The 18,157-nt window shown below is 49.4% G+C and overlaps 1 protein-coding gene across 1 annotated transcript in view; it reads left to right on the top strand.

Moving 5' to 3' along the window:
- The first annotated feature begins 17,384 nt into the window (after positions 1–17,384).
- The window catches only part of BCAR1 (BCAR1 scaffold protein, Cas family member), a 39,100-nt gene continuing 38,327 nt past the window's right edge, over positions 17,385–18,157 (top strand). Inside the window, exon 1 of the mRNA XM_030818952.1 lies at positions 17,385–17,523. Coding sequence (XP_030674812.1) covers positions 17,458–17,523 — 66 coding nt within the window. The 5' untranslated portion in view covers positions 17,385–17,457. The remainder of the gene's footprint in view (positions 17,524–18,157) is intronic.

The raw sequence follows: 18,157 nt of genomic DNA, 5'->3' as shown, positions 1-18,157 counted from the left end.
AATCCCAGCTACTTGGGAGGCTGAGGCAGGAGCATCGCTTGAATCCAGGAAGCAGAGGTTGCAGTGAGCTGAGATTGTGCCACTGCACTCCAGCCTGGGTAATAGAGCAAGACTCCATATCAAAAAAAATCAAGGATACATTTCACATGACAATTTCATCTGTTTTTAAAGAAAAAGGACAGTCAGAGTGTCCTTCTTACACCTGTTTTTCAGGTGCCTTTTTTTAGAGACAGGTTCTTACTCGGTCTCCTAGGCTTGAGTGCAGTGGTGGAATCATAGGTCACTGCAGCCTCAATTTCCTGTGCTCAAGTGATCTTCACATTCAGCCTCCTGAGTAGCTAAGACTATAGGCACATATCACCAAGCCCAGATAATTTTTTTGTTCTTTTTAAAGACAGGGTGTCACCATGTTGGCCAGGCTGGTCTCAAACTCAAGCAATCCTCCCACCTCGGCCTCCCAAAGTGCTGGGACTACAGGCATGAGCCACCTCACCAGGCCATAGGTGCCTTTAACTCAAAATAGTCAATAGGCCAGAGTGGCATATTTTGGGGTGGCATGTTCACAGCCCAATGCTTGCCAGGAGAATGGGTCAATTGTAAAGTAGTCACACAATGGTATACGATTTGGCAGTGAAATGCACAAGCTGGCAGCTATCTGCATCAACACAGATGAACCTTGTAAGCAGCATTGATGCAAAAATCAAATTGCAAAAGACCTGTCATACAATCCCAGTTGTCCAGATTTTAAAACATGCAAATATAGAGGTATTGGTTGCCCACCCTTGTGATGTATAATTCAATACACTTTAAAATGGTTTTGTGTTCTGTGGTTCAGAACATGCATATATATATATATATATATATATAGTGATAAACCTTAAGCTCAGCATAGAGGAAGCCTCTTGTGGGGTAAGGAAGGCCATATGATAAGAGATCAAAAAAGAGCTTTGGGCCAGGCGTGTGGCTCACGCCTGTAATCCCAGCACTTTGGGAGGCCAAGGCAAGAGGATCCCTTGAGCTCAGGAGTTCAAAACCAGCCTGGGCAACATAGTGAAACTCCGTCTCTACAAAAAATAGAAAAAAAAAAATGAGCTGGGCATGGTGGTGCACACCTGTAGTCCCAGGTACAAAAGGAGGGTGAAGTGGGAGGATGGCTTGAGCCCAGAAGGTGGAGGTTGCAGTGAGCCAAGATCATGCCACTGTACTCCAGCCTGGGCAACAGAGCAAGACCCTGTCCCCCCCTAAATAAAGGAGCTCTGGGCCAGGCACGGTGGCTCACGCCTGTAATTCCAGCACTTTTAGAGGCTGAGGCAGGAGGATCCCTTGAGCTCAGGAGTTTGAGACCAGCCTGGGTAACATAGCAAAACCCCATCTCTACAAAAAAATACAAAAAAAAAAAAAAAATTAGCTAGGCATGGTGGTGTGTGCCTGTAGTCCCAGCTGCTGGGGAGGCTGAGGTGGGAGGATGGCTTGAGTCCAGGAGGCAGAGGTTGCAGTGAGCTGAGATCACACCACTGCCCTCCAGCCTGGGCAACAGAGCCAGACCCTCTGTTAAACAAAAAAGGAGCTTTATTTACAGCTGTGGTTTTATATCTTAAATTGGGAGGTAGCGATACAATTTTTTTTTTTTTCTTTTTGAGATGGAGTTTCGCTCTTGTTGCCCAGGCTGGAGTGCAATGGCACGATAACGTCTCACCACAACCTCCGCCTCCCGGGTTCAAGCGATTCTCCTGCCTCAGCCTCCTGAGTAGCTGGTATTACAGGCATGGGCTACCATGGCCGGCTAGTTTTTTGTATTTTTAGTAGAGACAGGATTTCTCCATGTTGGTCAGGCTGATCTCGAACTTCCGACCTCAAGTGATCCGCCCACCTCGGCCTCCCAAAGTGCTGGGATTACAGGCATTAGCCACTGCGCTCGGCCGCGGCACAGGTATTTCTTGTATTATTCATTGTATCTATTTCTCTGAAATATTTCAAGATGGCTTTGTTTGGATGAGAGATGAGCCTCACCTCCGAGAAACTTGCATCACCTCAGTCAGCCTCCTTTCTGGAGGCCCAAGGGAGGAGCAGCTCAGGATGGATAGGTTGCCATGGTGATGGGCTTGCTGGGCATCAGGGCGCTTTCCAGAGTGATCTCCTCCAAGTGGCACCTGGAACGTTTCCCAGGAGATGAGTGACTCACAAGTGGCCTGCCAGGTGCCCCCCTTTCTTTCTCTAAAAAGCAGGTTTTGGGGGGCTGGGGAAGCCAAGGGGCTGGGCCAGGCCATGTGCCCCTCGTCACGCAGCTGCACAATGGGATTGCCCCTGCCAGCTGACGATGCGAAACTGGCCGAGTCAGCCTCCTCCCAAAACATGGCTGTGACAGATGCTCAGAGGCAGGACATGAACAGGCCATATGTTAGAAGGATGCTGCACAGGCCTTGACTTGTTAGATGCAAAATAAACGGTTCCTGACCTGGATAAATGAGCTTGAAATGTGAAGACACCGAAACGAATTACACTCAATGTCTGGATTTTCTGGCAGAAGTTATGGGGCTGCCTGTCTTCAAACTGCCCGGTGTCCTGAGCTGTCCCTGGGCCCTTAGGCCCAGGCTGTGCCTTGAACCTCCTGTGAGTGCCTTCTCTCAGTGGGAGGTATGGCCAGATCTCCTGAGGATGTGCAGGAGTCTTACTGGGCAGAGCCCTCCTCTCCCAGGTCCACTGAGCAGCCCCATTCATCTCTGTGAATGATTTCATGCCTTCTTCCACTGAACACATTTGCATTATAACCTGGGCCTGCCAGAGTTTGAGGCACCCCAACTGACAAATGGAACACATTCTTTAAGCTCATTGGGTGCCTAAGGGCACTGTCTGCAGCAGGCTGAACCCTCTCTGTACCGGACACCCTGTCAGGTTGTCTCTAGCAGGCTCACAATTTTGTTACCGCTCTGCCATTGAGTTCCATTATTGGATCCTTGAATTTGAGGTTCAGGGTCCTGAGTCATGGGAAGGAAAACCTGCCCATCTCACAGTCACCATTCCCCCCACATCCAAGCCCTCCTGTACCAACAGGGTCCGATGTGTGCCCTTGAGCCACCTATAGACAACTGAGCTAGAGACAACCAGAATAAGCATTATCATTATAAAGGCTTATTTTGTCTTTGCAATGCAGTAGTATTTTCCAAAAAAAATTTGCAAATATCCCATGTGTTATGATAAAAAAATATGACTCACCCCTGTAATCCCAGCACTTTGGGAGCCTGAGGCAGGAGGATCATTCTAGCCCGGGAGTTCAAGACCAGCCTGGGTGACATACTAAGATCCCGTCTCTAAAAAATCAAAAAATTGGCCAAGCATAGTGTCGCGTGCCTGTGGTTCCAGCTACTCGGGCAGCTGAGGCAGGGGAATCACGGCTGGGAGGTCAAGGCTGGCGTGAGCTGGGATCACGCCATTGCACTCCAGCCTGGGTGTGCAAAAGCAAGATCCTGTCTCAATTAATTAACTACTAATTAATTATTTGGCTTTTGTGTTTCTGGCACAGAGCTCCTAAAACCCTTGGAATTTACTGTCTTTTGTGTGCTAATGAGGGACCATGGCTTATCATAGGGGAGCCCTCGATAGCTTCAGGATGGGGACTGGGTGCCAGAAAACCAACCACATGATTAGAGGGACAGGAGTTTCAGCCCTCCCCTCCCAGTCTCCAGAGTGGGGAGAGGGGCCAGAGATGGAGCTCAGTCACCACAGACTAGTGATTTAATCTATCATACCTGTGTAATGAAACCTCACAAAAACCCCAAACCCCCTTGCACCCCCAAGTCCATGGGGACAAAGGCTACTGCACTCAGGACCCTTCCAGACCTCACCTGTATACTTCATCTGGCTGTTCATTCTCATCCTGTATAATAAACTGCAATGGTGAGTAGAGCACTTTCCTGAGTCTGTGAGTTATTCTAGTAAATTATCAAACTTGATAGGAGTGTGGGCACAGTTGCCCATGTCTGTAATCCCAGCACTTTGGGAGGCCAACGCAGGAGGATCAGCCTGAGTCCAGGAGTTCAAGACCAGCCTGGGCAATATAGTGAGACCCTGTCTCTTCAAAAAAACTTAAAAATTAGCTAAGCATGGTAGCTGTCTGGTCCCAGCTACTCAGGAGGCTGAGATGGGAGGATTGCTTGAGCCCAGGAGGTGGAGGTTGTGGTGAGCCGAGATTGTACCACTGCACTCTAGCCTGGGCAATAGAGCAAGACCCTGTCTCAAACAAAACAAAACAAAAAACCCAATAGGAAGAAGGGTTCATGGGAACCTCCAAATTTATAGTCAGCTGGGCAGAAGTATGGGTAGCCTGGACACCCCATTTGTAGCTGGTGTCAGAAGTGTGGGCAGTCTTGTGGGACCAAGTCCTTAACCTGTGGGGTGTATGCTAATTCTAGGTAGTGTCAGAATTGAATTGTTGGACATCCAGTTGGTGATGGAGAATTGGTTGTTGGTGGGAAAAAAAACTCACAGCCCACTTTTGTCTAACTGTTCCTTTAAGGCAAACAACTGACACAGGTGAAATGAGAGGCAAGGCAATTAGTGAAAGACACCCACGTCAGATGCCCAGATCCTAATCCCAGCGCTGCTGACCAGCTGGTGCCCTTAGGCACATGGCTTGGCCCTCTGCCTCCCCTGGCCTGTCTATAAAATGAGGGGATTGATTAAATTAACCCTGGGGCTTAACACTAGGAATCTCCACTTCTAACAAGCAGCCAGGTGATTCTTTGGCAGTCCAACGCTTGAGAACCAGTGCTTATGACCTCCTTAGCAGTAAAATAATTGAAAGGCCTCCAGCTATGTATTTAGGAAAATTACATCTTTATCCTTGCCACTTCAAATAACTCAAATTCCTAAACTGCTGCACCAACAAAGCCACAATGAATAAGCCAGCCTAGGTTCCATCCCCGATATCTGCTGAGACTCACCTGCAGGAACTTCCTCCTATTTTGCAAAGAGCTTGGCTGAAGTCTCCTAAAAGTTGTTGGGGGTCGGCGCCCGGGCACAGTGGTTCACACCTGTAATCCCAGCATTTTGGGAGGCCAAAGTAGGCTGATCACTTGAGTCTAGGAATTCAAGACCAGCCTGAACAACATAGTGAGACCCTGTCTCTACAAAAAAATACAAAAATTAGGTCGAGTGCAGTGGCTCATGCCTGTAATTCCAGCACTTTGGGAGACCAGTGGATCACCTGAGGTCAGGAGTTCAAGACCAGCCTGGCCAATATGGTGAAACTCCATCTCTACTAAAAATACAAAAATTAGCCAGGCGTGGTGGTGTTTGCTTGTAGTCCCGGCTGCTCAGAAGGCTGAGGCAGAAGGATCGCTTGAGCCCGGGAGGCAGAAGTTATAGTGAGCCAAGAGCACACCACTGCACTCCAGCCTGGGTGACAGGAATGAAATCCTGTCTCAAGAAAAAAAAAAAAAATTAGCCAGGCCTGGTGGCACACACCTGTAGTCCTAGCTACTTGGGAGGCTGAGGTGGGAAGATCACTTAAGCTAGGAGGTGGAGGTTGCAGTGAGCCAATATTGCCCCACTGCCCTCCAACCTGGGCGACACAGCGAGACTGTGTCTCAAATGTTTTTATAAAAAAAAGTTGTTGGTAACTTGGAGAAACAGCTGAAGTCAGGCCTGAGAAGCAAGTGAGAAATTCAGACAACAAAATCCACCGAAGACCCAACAAATACAGCTGAAGAGACAACACTTTCCTGCCAGGTGGGCAACAGATGGTAGGACCACACTCACACCAGCGAAGCTGAGTTTGCCGTGTGTCAGCTAGGTTGCCCTGCCTCTTGGAGAAGACCCAACCCCCATGCACCACACTCCTGTCAAAACAAGCCCTGTGCTAGGTGGATTCTCCTGGCTCTCGCTCCTGCCAGCTCAGCCAGGGCAGCCCCGCTGGGCTTTTCCTGCCAACCTGAGTTCTACTGGCCCTCCTCTTACCTCCTTCTCTCTCTTCCTGATATTCCTGTAGTGTTCTGATGGAGAAGAAATCTATTCATTGTCTGAGAATTTGAAAGCAGAAAAATGAAAGAAAATTTAAATCTATAGCCTTCCTAACAGAGAAAACCACTGTATACACTTTGGAATATTCAGCCATTTTTTATGTGTTTAATGTGTTTTTCATACCTCTTTCTTTTTTTGTTTTTGTTTGTGTTTTTTGAGACAGAGTCTGTCACCTGGGCTGCAGTGCACTGCTGCAATCACAGCTCACGCATCCTCGACCTTACCTCAAGCGACTCTCTTGCCTCACCCTCCTGAGTAGCTGGGACTATAGGTGTGCACCACCACGCCCAGCTAGTTTTTGTATTTTTTTGTAGAACGAGGTTTTGCCATGTTGCCCAGGCTTGAACTCCTGGTCTAAAGCGATCTGCCTGCCCTGGCCTCCCAAAGTGCTAGGATTACAGGCATGAGCCACCACGCCCAGCCACCCACACCTTTTCTTAACGTACTTGGGATTTAGTGTACCTGTGCAATTCAATACAGAAGTCACTAACCACGTGCAGCTCTTTAAAAGTTAAATTTGTTAAAATGTAAAATTCAGTTCTTCAGTTGTGCTAGCCCAAGACCTCATGTGCTCATTAGTGGCCTATGGTTATTTTCTATGGAATAAGGGACCAGGCAGGTGCAGAACGTTTCCATCATCACAGTGCCATCAGCCTGCACTGGTGTGTGCAGTTTTAACCAAATGTTACGCACCGAACATTTTCCTATTAAACATTCTCAACATTCTTTGAGTACATTATTATTATTATTATTTTGAGGGAGGGTCTTGCTCTGTCGCCCAAGCTGGAGTGCAGCGGCATGATCTCAGCTCACCACAACCTCTGCCTCCCGGGTTCAAGCGATTCTCCCACCTCAGCCTCCTGAGTAGCTGGGATTACAGGCATGCACCACCACGCCTGGCTAATTTTTGTATTTTGAGTAGAGACGGAGTTTCACCATGTTGGCCAGGTTGGTCTCGAACTCCTGACCTTAAGTGATCCACCCTCCCAAAGTGCTAGAATTACAGGTGTGAGCCACTGCATCTGGCCGAGCACACGGTTTTTAAGGGCTGCAGAGCATATGCCATTTGTGGTTGTGCCATGGTTTATTTTACCGATCTTCCACCATTGGCCATTCAGGTCACCCACTGTTGTGATTATGAATGATGCTGTGGTGCACTGCTTTAGCCCTTAGATCATTTTCCACATCCCTGATTTTTTTTTTTTTTTTTTGAGACGGAGGCTTGCTCTGTCGCCCAGGCTGGAGTGCAGTGGTGCAATCTCTTCTCACTGCAAGCTCCACCTCCCGGGTTCACGCCATTCTCCTGCCTCAGCCTCCCGAGTAGCTGGGACTACAGGCACCCGCCACCACGCCCAGCTAATTTTTTGTATTTTTAGTGCAGACAGGTTTTTACCATGTTAGCCAGGATGGTCTCGATCTCCTGACCTTGTCATCCACCAGCCTTGGCCTCCCAAAGTGCTGGGATTACAGGCATGAGCCACCATGCCCAGCCATCCACATCCCTGATTCTCTCTAGATTACTTCTGTGAGTGAGTTTGTTGTGTTGGGCAGGGCACGTATTTTCAAGGCCACAAAATGGAATGCCCAGCTACCTCCCAGAAAGAGTTCTCTCACTTGGACAGGGCAGGTGTGCCCCTCTCTTCTTATGTGAACCCTCTGAGAGGAGAGGACTCATCGAGGAAGCCCTGCCTGCCTGTCTGAGCAGAGAGCCCAGTGCTTTGGGAGAGACCTGCCTGAACTGGGAGGAGAATGGCCATCCAAGGAACAGACTGGACTAGATTGTCCCTGAATTCCAGAACCTTCTGCCATATCAGCCCAGAGCTCTGTCTCTGAAGGCAGCATCTGGACAGGGGAGGGATATGCTGCCCCAAGGACCCGGAATCATTCAAGCCCAGCCTTGTGGTGCATTCATCTGTGAGTTGCTGTGAATGTGCTTTCTGAATCCCTCTAACCTCTCACCTCTCAGGGTAAGTGAGTTCAGTTCCATTAAAAAGGGGGGTTTTCCAGGCTGGGTGGCTCACGCCTGTAATCCCAACACTTTGGGAGGCTGAGGCAGGAGGATCACAATGTCAGGAGTTCGAGACCAGCCTGGCCAACATGGTGAAACCCCGTCTCTACTAAAAATACAAAAATTCGCCAGGCATGGTGGCATGTACCTGTAATCCCAGCTACTCGAGAGGCTGAAGCAGGAGAATCACTTAAACCCGGGAGGCAGAGGTTGTGGTGAGCCCAGATCGCACCACTGCACTCCAGCCTGGGCGACAGAGCGAAACTCTGTCTCAAAAAAAAGAAGAAGAAGAAGTGGGGTTTGGCCAGGCACGGTGGCTCACGCCTGTAATACCAGCACTCTGAGATGCCGAGGCAGTTGGATCACTTAAGCCCTAGAGTTCAAGACTAGCCTGAGCAAGATGGCAAAACCCTGTCTCTACCAAAAACAAAAATCAGCCGGGTGCAGTGGTGCACACCTGTAATTCCAGCTACTCAGGAGGCTGAGGCACAAGAATTGCTTGAGTCTGGGAGGCGAAGGTTGCAGTGAGCAGAGATCGTGCCACTGCACTCCAGCCTTGGCGACAGAGCGAGACTCTGGCATGGTGGCTCATGCCTGTAATCCCAGCACTTTGGGAGGCCGAGGTGGGCGGATCACCTGAGGTCGGGAGTTCGAGACCAGCCTGACCAACACGGAGAAACCCCGTCCCTACTAAAAATACAAAATTAGCCGAGCATGGTGGTGCATGCCTGTAATCCCAGCTACTCAGGAGGCTGAGGCAGGAGAATCGCTCGAACCTGGGAGGCGGAGGTTGTGGTGAGCCAAGATCACACCATTGCACTCCAGCCCGGGCAACAAGAACAAAACTCAGTCCACGCCCGCCAAAAAAAAAAAAAAAAAAAAAAAAAAAAAAAAAATCATACCCTACATTATAGCCATGGGATGGAACAAAAAAAAAAAAAAAAAAAAAAAAAAAAAAAAAAAGATTCTCCAAGAGAGGTGTTTTAACTTCCCAAAAGAAAAAGAGAAACTGCTATTTGAATAAATTAAAGTTGCCACCCGTTTCTCTGAATTGTATTATAGGCTTTTTGATTGTTTGAGGCAAGGTCTCACTTTGTCACCCAGGCTGGAGTGCAGTGGTGTGATCTTGGCTCACTGCAGCCTCGACCTGTCAGGCTCAAGAGATCCTCCCGCCTCAGCCCCCGAAGTAGCTGGGACTATAGGCACGCACCATGACACCCAGCTAATTTTACTTATTTATTTATTCATTTATTTTTGAGATGAAGTTTTGCTCTCGTTGCCCAGGCTGGAGTGCAATAGTGCCATCTTGGCTCACCGCAACCTCCGCTTCCCGGGTTCAGGCAATTCTCCTGCATCAACCTCCCGAGTAGCTGGGATTACAGGCATGCACCACCATGCCCTGTTAATTTTGTATTTTTTTAGTAGAGACAAGGTTTCTCCATGTTGGTCAGGCTGATCTCGAACTCCCGACCTCAGGTGATCTGCCCGCCTTGGCCTCTGAAAGTGCTAGGATTACAGGCATGAGCCACCGCGCCCAGCCCTGACACCCAGCTAATTTTTTTGGTATTTTTTGTAGGGACGGGATTTTATCATGTTGCCCAGGCTGGTCTCTAACTCCTGACCTCAAGTGATCCGCCCACTTTGTATTCTAGTTTTAAACTTTGAAGAATTTAGGGCCTTTTTGTTACTTATGAAAACAAAAGACATGTTATTAAATGGATTGCTACTTTTAAAAAAATTCATACTTTTGACCCAGTAATTCAATGTCCAGGAATTTATTATCAGAAAATACAGTAATCAGATTGCAGAGAAAGATCCGCTTACAAGTATACTCATCTCGGCCTTATTGGTACATAATTTGGCCCAAAATGGAAAGAACCGCAACACCCACATGCAAAGAATGGTTAAATCAGGTGTGGGAATCCGGTACAATGAATGATTGATTATTTTACAGCCTTTGAGGCCAGGTGCATCGGCTCAGGCCTATAATCCTAGCACTTCGGAAGGCTAAGGCGGGAGGATTGCTTGAGGCCAGGAAACCGAGGCTGCAGTGAACTACAACTGCACCACTGCATTCCAGCCTGAGTGAAAGAGTGAGACCCTGTCTCTAAAAATAAAAAATAAAAATGAAAGTTATTCATTGAGCCCCTACTATTTGCCAAGATTATTTCAGCCCTCATGGAGTTTATAGTTCACAGGAGCAGATAGACAGCTATTGAATACCCAAGTAAATATATAATATCAGGAAGTCATAAATACCACAAATAAAAATTCCTCCCATTTGTTGATTTCCATGTACCCAGCCCTGTTCTAAAAGTTTTACCTAGATAATCTCATTTAATCTTCACAGCAACCTATGACGAGATAATATTTCCATTATGACCAAAAATAAATCAGGGAAGCCCTCCTGAGAAGGCAACCTTGAGCAGACCTTGAAGGAAGGAAAGGTTGCATCAGAGGAGGCTCTGGGGGCCTGTATGAAGGGCAGAAGAGCAGTGCAAAGGCCCTGGGGCAGGAAGGCACCAACTTGGAGCCCGCACGGTTCAAGCTAGCAAGGCTAAGCCATGAAGAGTGGAGTTTGCAACCCTGGCTGCACATGAGAAGCACCCAGCCAGGGAACTATATTATTATTATTTAAAATATTGATGGCTAGCTGTGTGTGGTGGCTCCTGCCTGTAATCCCAGCACTTAAGGAGGCTGAGGTGGGAGGATTGCTTGAGCCCAGGAGTTAGAGACCAGCTTGACAACACAGTAGACCCTGTCTCTACAAAAAAATTTTTTTTAATTAGCCGGATTTAGTAGTGCACACATGTAGTCCCAGCTACTCAGGAGGCTGAGGTAGAAGGATCACTTCAGCACAGGAGTTCAAGGCTGCAGTGAGCTATGATCACACCACTGCACTCCAGCCTGGGTGATAGAGCAAGGGCCTATTTAAAAGAAGGAGAAGGAGAATAAGAAGAAGAAATTGATGGCTGAATCCTACTTCCAGTCCCACTTAATCAGAATACCTCTGAACGTGTCTAAAATGCCCCAGTGATTTTAACATGCAGCCTGGGGCTGGGAAACACACATGTCAGGCCTTGTAGATCTCTGGGTTTTGTTCTGAGTGGACAAAGAAGACATTTGACAGTTTCAGCAGGAAAGGGACATGGCCTAATAATTTTTCTTTTTTTTTAAATTACTTAAAGGTGGCCGGGCAGGGTGGCTCACATCTGTAATCCCAGCACTTTGGGAGGCCGAGGCAGGCAGATCACCTGAGGCTGGGAGTTTGAGACCAGGCTGACCAACATGGAGAAACCCCATCTCTACTACAAGTAAAAAATTAGCCAGGCATGGTGGCATGTGCCTGTAATCCCTGCTACTCAGGAGGCTGACGCAGTAGAATTGCTTGAACCTGGGAGGCAGAGGTTGCGGTGAGTCGAGATTGTGCCATTGTACTTTAGACTGGGCAACAAGAGCAAAACTCCTTCTCAAAGAAAAAAAAAAAAGAAGAAGAAATTACTTAAAGGCTCTGCAGAAAAGCAGTTTTAGGGGCCCAGGTGAAGGCAGGAAGGCCAGTTGGAGGTCACTGTCATGATCTGAGGTGGCTTGTACCAGGGTGTAGACATGGAGGTGGGGAGAAGCAGCCAGATTCTTGATCTACTTTGAGGTAGACCCTGGGAGGTGAGTCGCCCCTGACTCATGGTTTAAACTCCTGTTCCAGGGCCACCTCCTTCAAGAAGCCTCTGCCAATCCCTGGCAGGCCAGGAGGAAAGGCCCCACAACTCCGGCTACTCTGTCGGAGTCGATCTCCGCATATCCAGGCTTTATCCTGACTTTCACGGAGATGTTTCCCAGATGGATCAGGAAGACCTCGGTGAGCGTCGCTCCATTGCATCAGGAGGTCTGTCATCTGGAAAACGTACAGCTCTGTCTGGAATCTTCTGCCAGACATTCCACTGTCAAACACTGAGCCCAAGGGCCTTGTATAAAGGCCCTGCCCGAGGTTATCCAAGAGACCAGAACTTGGGCCAGCCTCCAGCATCCTAACTAGTCTGTCGTCTGTTCAGCCCCATGGAGAAACACAGGGGCATCCTTCTGAAGGAGCAGGGCTGTCTGCTGCCATAGCGGAGCTCCAGAGGCAGAAATGCAGGCTGGTGGTGTGAGGCTGGAGAGACTGAGTCAGACCGTGACCCCCACAGCATCAGCGTTTAACTGAGAGCTTCCTGCATACCAGGTGCCGAGACAGCCCCATACACCTTATACCTGAGTCCTTCCAGGGCTGCGGGAAGTGGATGCCATGGTGGTGCACAACTGCAGGGGCACCATTCACAGAGCAAAATAGAGTGGCCGCTCCCTGCAATGTGAGGTACTTTGCTGCTTTCTCCTTCCTCCCTCCCTCTCTCCCTTCCTCTCTCCCTCTCTCTCCCTCTTCTTCTCTCCCTCTCTCTTTCTCTTTCTCTTTTCTCTCTTTTTTTCCTTCTTTCTTACCGAGTCTCGCTTTGTCACCCAGGCTGGAGTGCATGGTGCGATCTCGGCTCACTGCAACCTCCGCCTCCTGCGTTTAAGCTATCCTCGTGCCTCAGCCTCCCGAGTCACTGGGATTACAGGTGCACACCACCACACCTGGCCAATTTTTGTATTTTTAGTAGAGACGGGGTTTCACCATGTTGGCCAAGCTGGTCTTGAACTCCTGATCTCAGGTGATCTGCCCATTCTGGCCTCCTAAAATGTTGGGATTACAATCATGAGCCACCACGCCTGGCTTCACTGCTTTATGGATCCTGTTTTACAGATGGAGAGGAGACATGCTTAGACAGTATGGAGATCATGCTGAAGCTCACACGGCAGGACCAGAACCCAGGTCAGCCCCACCCTGCCCTGCCCTGCCACTGGTGGTCAATGGCGACAGGAGCCTGCGTTCTTGCCAAAGCGCAGACCTCACTGCCCACAGTGAGTTCCTTCCTGTTTTCACAAGGATCAGTCTCACTCCCAGGTAACAGGGAGATTTTCCTAGTGCTCCCCACCCCCCACTTCAACCCTGGGTGGACCCTTGGCCTCGGGCAACATCACAGGGCAGCTGCCGGGGGTGCCTGGCATTCAAGCCTTGCTGAGAATATGAAACTGTTGCTCTGGGGACTCGCACTGGTGACCCCAATGTGGCAGCCACTCTTTCGGCTCTTTAATAATTTAGAGAATGCATACAATTCAGCAGGCAGTTTCATCTCTGGGTTCAGAAACACAATGCCCTGGGGATTGCTTCCAGCGAAGAGTGAAATTCCACTTGTCACAGTGACCGAGGATGTGAGCCTGTTCCTGGAAGGGGCTCTGGTCTCTGGGTGTTTGCAAACATCCTAGAAGACAGGAGGCCGGCAGCCAGCGTCCCAGGAGCTTGAGGGTCTGCCCCAGCTCAGCTGTCCAAAGATGGGCCTTCCTGCAAATCCCTTTCCCGCTGCCTCTTGCTTGTGGCGGAGAGAGAGGTGACTGCACAGACTGGTGTGTGTGGCTCCACATTTGCATTTGATGTCTAGCTGCGCCCCTGACCCTAGCCTCCCCCCATGTCAGCCCCTGGGAAAGACTCTTGCACCAGGCCCCAGAGGGTCCATGGGAACCTTTCCAAGACACTTGCAGTTCCTAAAACTTGGCAATTGCATTTTTCCCTAAAAAAAAAAAATTATTCTTTGCTGGCTTGGTGGCCTATAGTCCCAGCACTTTGGAAGGCTGTGGCAGGAGGATTGCTTGAGCCCAGGAGTTTGAGATCAGCCTGGGCAACATAGTGAGACCCTGCCTCTACAAAAAATAAAAAACAAAATTAGCCAGGGGTGTGTGCCTGGGATCCCAGCTACTTGGGAGGCTGAGATGGGAGGATTGCTTGAGCTCATCGGAGTTGAGGTTGCAGTGTGCTATGACACCACTGCATTCCAACCTGGGCGACAGAGTGAAACCACGTCTCAAAAAAGAACAAAAGAACAAAAATTGTTCTTTAAAAAAATTACACTTGAAAACATGATGTTAAGTTAAATTAGCCAGACACAAAAAGACAAATAATATATGATTGCACTTATCCAAGGTACAGAGAATAAGCAAATTTATAGAGACAGAAGTAGAATGGGGATTACTAGGAACTGAGGGGCCTGGAAGCAGGGAGTTTTCATTTAATGACTATAGCATTCTGTTTAGAGATGAAAATGTCTGGAAATGGACAGTGATGGTTGCACAACATTGTGAATGTACTCAATGCCATGGAATTGTACACTTAAAAATGGTGAAAATGGTAAATTCTGTTATGTATATTTTATCACAATTTTAAAAGTATGTTTACTGTAAAAACAAAAAACTGGGCCGGGGGCGGTGGCTCACGCCTGTAATCCCAGCACTTTGGGAGGCCGAGACGGGTGGATCACGAGGTCAGGAGATTGAGGCCATCCTGGCTAACAAGGTGAAACCCCGTCTCTACTAAAAATACAAAAAATTAGCCGGGCATGGTGGCGGACACCTGTAGTCCCAGCTACTCAGGAGGCTGAGGCAGGAGAATGGCGTGAACCCGGGAGGCGGAGCTTGCAGTGAGCCGAGATTGTGCCACTGCACTCCAGCCTGGGCGACAGAGCCAGACTCTCTCAAAAAAAAAAAAAAGCAAAAAAACCCCCAAAAAACAAAACAAAACAAACAAACAAACAAACAAAAATTGCACAAGTGGCCTGGTGCAGTGGTGCATGCCTGTAATCCTAGCACTTTGGGAAGCCTGAGGAGGGAGGATCACTTGAGCTCAGGAGTTTGAGACCAGCCTGGGCAAAATGGTGAAACTCCATCTCTACCAAAAAAAGAAAAAAAAATACAAAAATTAGCGGAGGGTGGTGATACATGCCTGTAGTCTCAGCTACTTGGGAGGCTGGGGTGGGAGGATCACTTGAGCCCAGGAGGTGGAGGCTGCAGTGAGCTATGATGGCACCACTGCACTCCAGCTTGGGACACAGAGTTAGACCCTGTCTCAAAAAAATAAAAATACGCTGGGCGGGGTGGCTCATGCCTGTAATCTCAGCACTTTGGGAGGCCGAGGCGGGTGGATCACGAGGTCAGGAGTTCAAGACCAGCCTGGCCAACATGGTGAAACCCCATCTCTACTAAAAATACAAAAATTACCTGGGCATGATAGCAGGTGCCTGTAATCCCAGCTACTCGGGAGGATGAGGCAGGAGAATCACTTGAACCCAGGCGTCAGAGGTTGCAGTGAGCCAAGCTCACGCCACTGTACTCCAGCCTGGGTGACAGAGTGAGCCTCTGTCTCAAAAAAATAAAATAAAATAAAATAAAATAAAATAAAAATCCATAAGTCCATACTGATTTAAATAAATGATTGAATAAATAAATAAATGAGTGAGAACAGGCAATCTCTCATCCAGAAGAATTCCAACTCATCTCTATAGAGTCCACCCTCAGGAGGTGGAGCATAGGAACTCCCTCCTCCTTGGCTGTGGATGGCGCACAGGGACTTCCTTCCGAGAAGTACCCTACAGAAAGCAGGGGGAAAAAGAGTCGCCTTACAGTGGAGACCCCTGACAAACACTCCCTCAGCCAGGTGGTCAGGGTGAGCGTCAACAGTGATCATACGTCATGTTGTCAGTATGCACCCCGATATGATGGGATGAAAACGGCACTTGACCTCTGGGGTTTTCCTGCCCGAAACCCACAACCCAGTCTAATCGTAAGAAAAACGTCAGACAAATCCTAATTGAGGGACATCTATAAATGTTTTATTTCATTCTGTAAATGTTTCCCGCACACCTCTAAACTGTCAAGGACATCAAAAACAAAGTCTGAGAAACTGTCACAGCCCAGAGGAACCCAAGGAGATGTTGAGATCTTGGATGGGATCCCAGAACAGAAAAAGGACATTAGGTAAAAACTGGAGAAATCTTTGGCCAGGCACAGTAGCTCACGCCTGTAATCCCAGTACTTTGGAAGGCTGAGGCAAGTGGATCACTTGAGGTCAGTAGTTCAAGACCAGCCTGACCAACATGGTGAAACCGCATCTTTACTAAAAATACAAGAAAAAAATTGGCCGGGTGCAGTGGCTCACGCCTGTAATCCCAGCACTTTGGGAGGCTGAGGCGGGCAGATCATGAGGTCAGGAGTTTGAGACCAGCCTGACCAACATGCTGAAACCCCATCTCTACTAAAAATACAAAAAAAAAAAAAAAAAAAAAATTAGCCAGGCATGGTGGCACGCGCCTGTAATCCCAGCTACTCAGGAGGCTGAGGCAGGAGAATCGCTTGAACCCAGGAGGCAGAGGTTGCAGTGAGCAGAGATGGAGCCACTGCACTCCAGCCTGGGAGACAGAGGGAGACTCCATCTCAACAACAAAAAAAGATTAGCTGGGCATGCTGGCATACCCCTGTAATGTCAGCTACTTGGGAGGCTGAGGCATGAGAATCGCTTGAACCTGGGAGGCAGAGGTTGCAGTGAACCAAGATCGTGCCACTGCAGTCCAGCCTGGGCAAGAAGAGCAAAAGTCTGTTAAAAAAAAAAAAAAAAAAAAAAAAAAGAGAAATCTGAATCAAGTGTGGACTTCAGTTAACAAAGATGTATCAGTATTGGTTCGTTACTAATGCCACACGTTCCATGCTGAGTTTTTTTTTTTTTTTTTTTTTTTTTTTTTGTTTTTTTGTTTTTTTTTGAGATGGAGTCTCCCTCTGTCGCCCAGGCTGGAGTGCAGTGGTGAGATCTTGGCTCACTGCAACCTCCACCTCCAGAGTTCAAGTGATTCTCTGGCCTCAGCCTCCCAAACAGCTGGGATTACAGGTGCGCACCACCATGCCCAGCTAATTTTTGTATTTTTAGTAGAGATGGGGTTTCACCACCATGTTGGTCAGGCTGGTCTTGAATGCCTGACCTCAGGTGATCTGCCCACCTTGGCTTCCCAAAGTGCTGGGATTACAGGCATGAGCCACCGCGCCCCACCTGACAGGTGATTATTACTAGTGCCTGGTAATCACTGCACTCTCCCAGGGCAGGAGCTCCTTTGCCAGAGAAGTCCCTGGTCACCTGAAGGGGGGCACAGGGAGAAAAAGAGCCACTTCCCAGCCCTCAGCCCCTCTAGACATGGCAAGGCCCTGGGGACAGAGGCCAGCTTGGGTGTCAGAAGAGCTGGGTGTGAAGCTTGTCTCTGCACAGATTTACTCCATGGCCAGGTCCAAATTCCTTTCCCTCCAGAGGCCAGGGACAATAGTCCCGGTATGAGGGCCTCGCTCAGCTCTCAAGGACTCTCTCAGGGCGCTGGCGCCTGCTCTGGCAGCCCAGCTGTTGCTTCTGGTTGGAACTGCCAGCCTTGAAGCCCCAGAGGCTGTTCCCTATAGGACGGAGTGAGTCATCCTGGGATCATTTGCCTGCCAGCAGTGGGTGAGGGAGGAGCAGCCGCCGCCTTCACAGACACCTGGTAGTGTCAGGAGAGGGCATGCACTGCCCTGGTGAGGCTCCTCTGGCTGCCCCCAGGCCCACACCCAAGGATCCCTGCCTCAGAGTAAGTGAGAGCTCTAGCCAGGATCCCCTCTCTCCCTGCTAAGGGCTGAGTTAGTGATGCCCTAAATAAGCAGCCCCTGGGGCGGTCAGAGGCAGGACGAGATGGATTGGAGGGTCCAGCACCATCTGCGCCCCTCCCGATTGGGCCCTCCTTTCCCTGTGCCCAGGCAGGTGGAAGGGATCTTTCTCCGCCGCCCGCCCCATTCTGGCCGGGGCACCTAGAAATGGGGGAGATGGGAAAGGAGACAGAAACAGTGGGACCCAAGTAGGAGCAAGGGAGGGAGGTGGGGTCTGGGCGAGGAGCAAAGGAGAGGGCCAGGGTGGTGGTGGGTGGGGGCATCAGAGACAGCGGGGCGTGTGGCCAGGAGCCCGGGCACCAGGCTGAGCTGCTGCTCCCAGCTCAGGAGCCCCTGTGCCAGCTGGATGTGGGCGGGTGGGCACGGGCAGGGCCACGTGCCAGACATGCACAGAGCGTCCTTTGAGGAGGTGGCAGCTGTCGGTCCAGGCCCCCCCTCCGCTTGCTGTGGCCCTGCTTGGCCCCTCCAACAATGCCTTGCTGAGCACTGGGCTGCAGACGCTGATGTGCACAGTTGGGAACCCCACTCAAGAGGTGAAGGGGCAACCATACTCAACCG

The sequence above is a fragment of the Nomascus leucogenys genome, chromosome 2 (assembly GCF_006542625.1).
Source record: "Nomascus leucogenys isolate Asia chromosome 2, Asia_NLE_v1, whole genome shotgun sequence".
Taxonomy (NCBI): domain Eukaryota; kingdom Metazoa; phylum Chordata; class Mammalia; order Primates; family Hylobatidae; genus Nomascus; species Nomascus leucogenys.
This window is presented reverse-complemented; position numbering and strand designations above follow the sequence as displayed.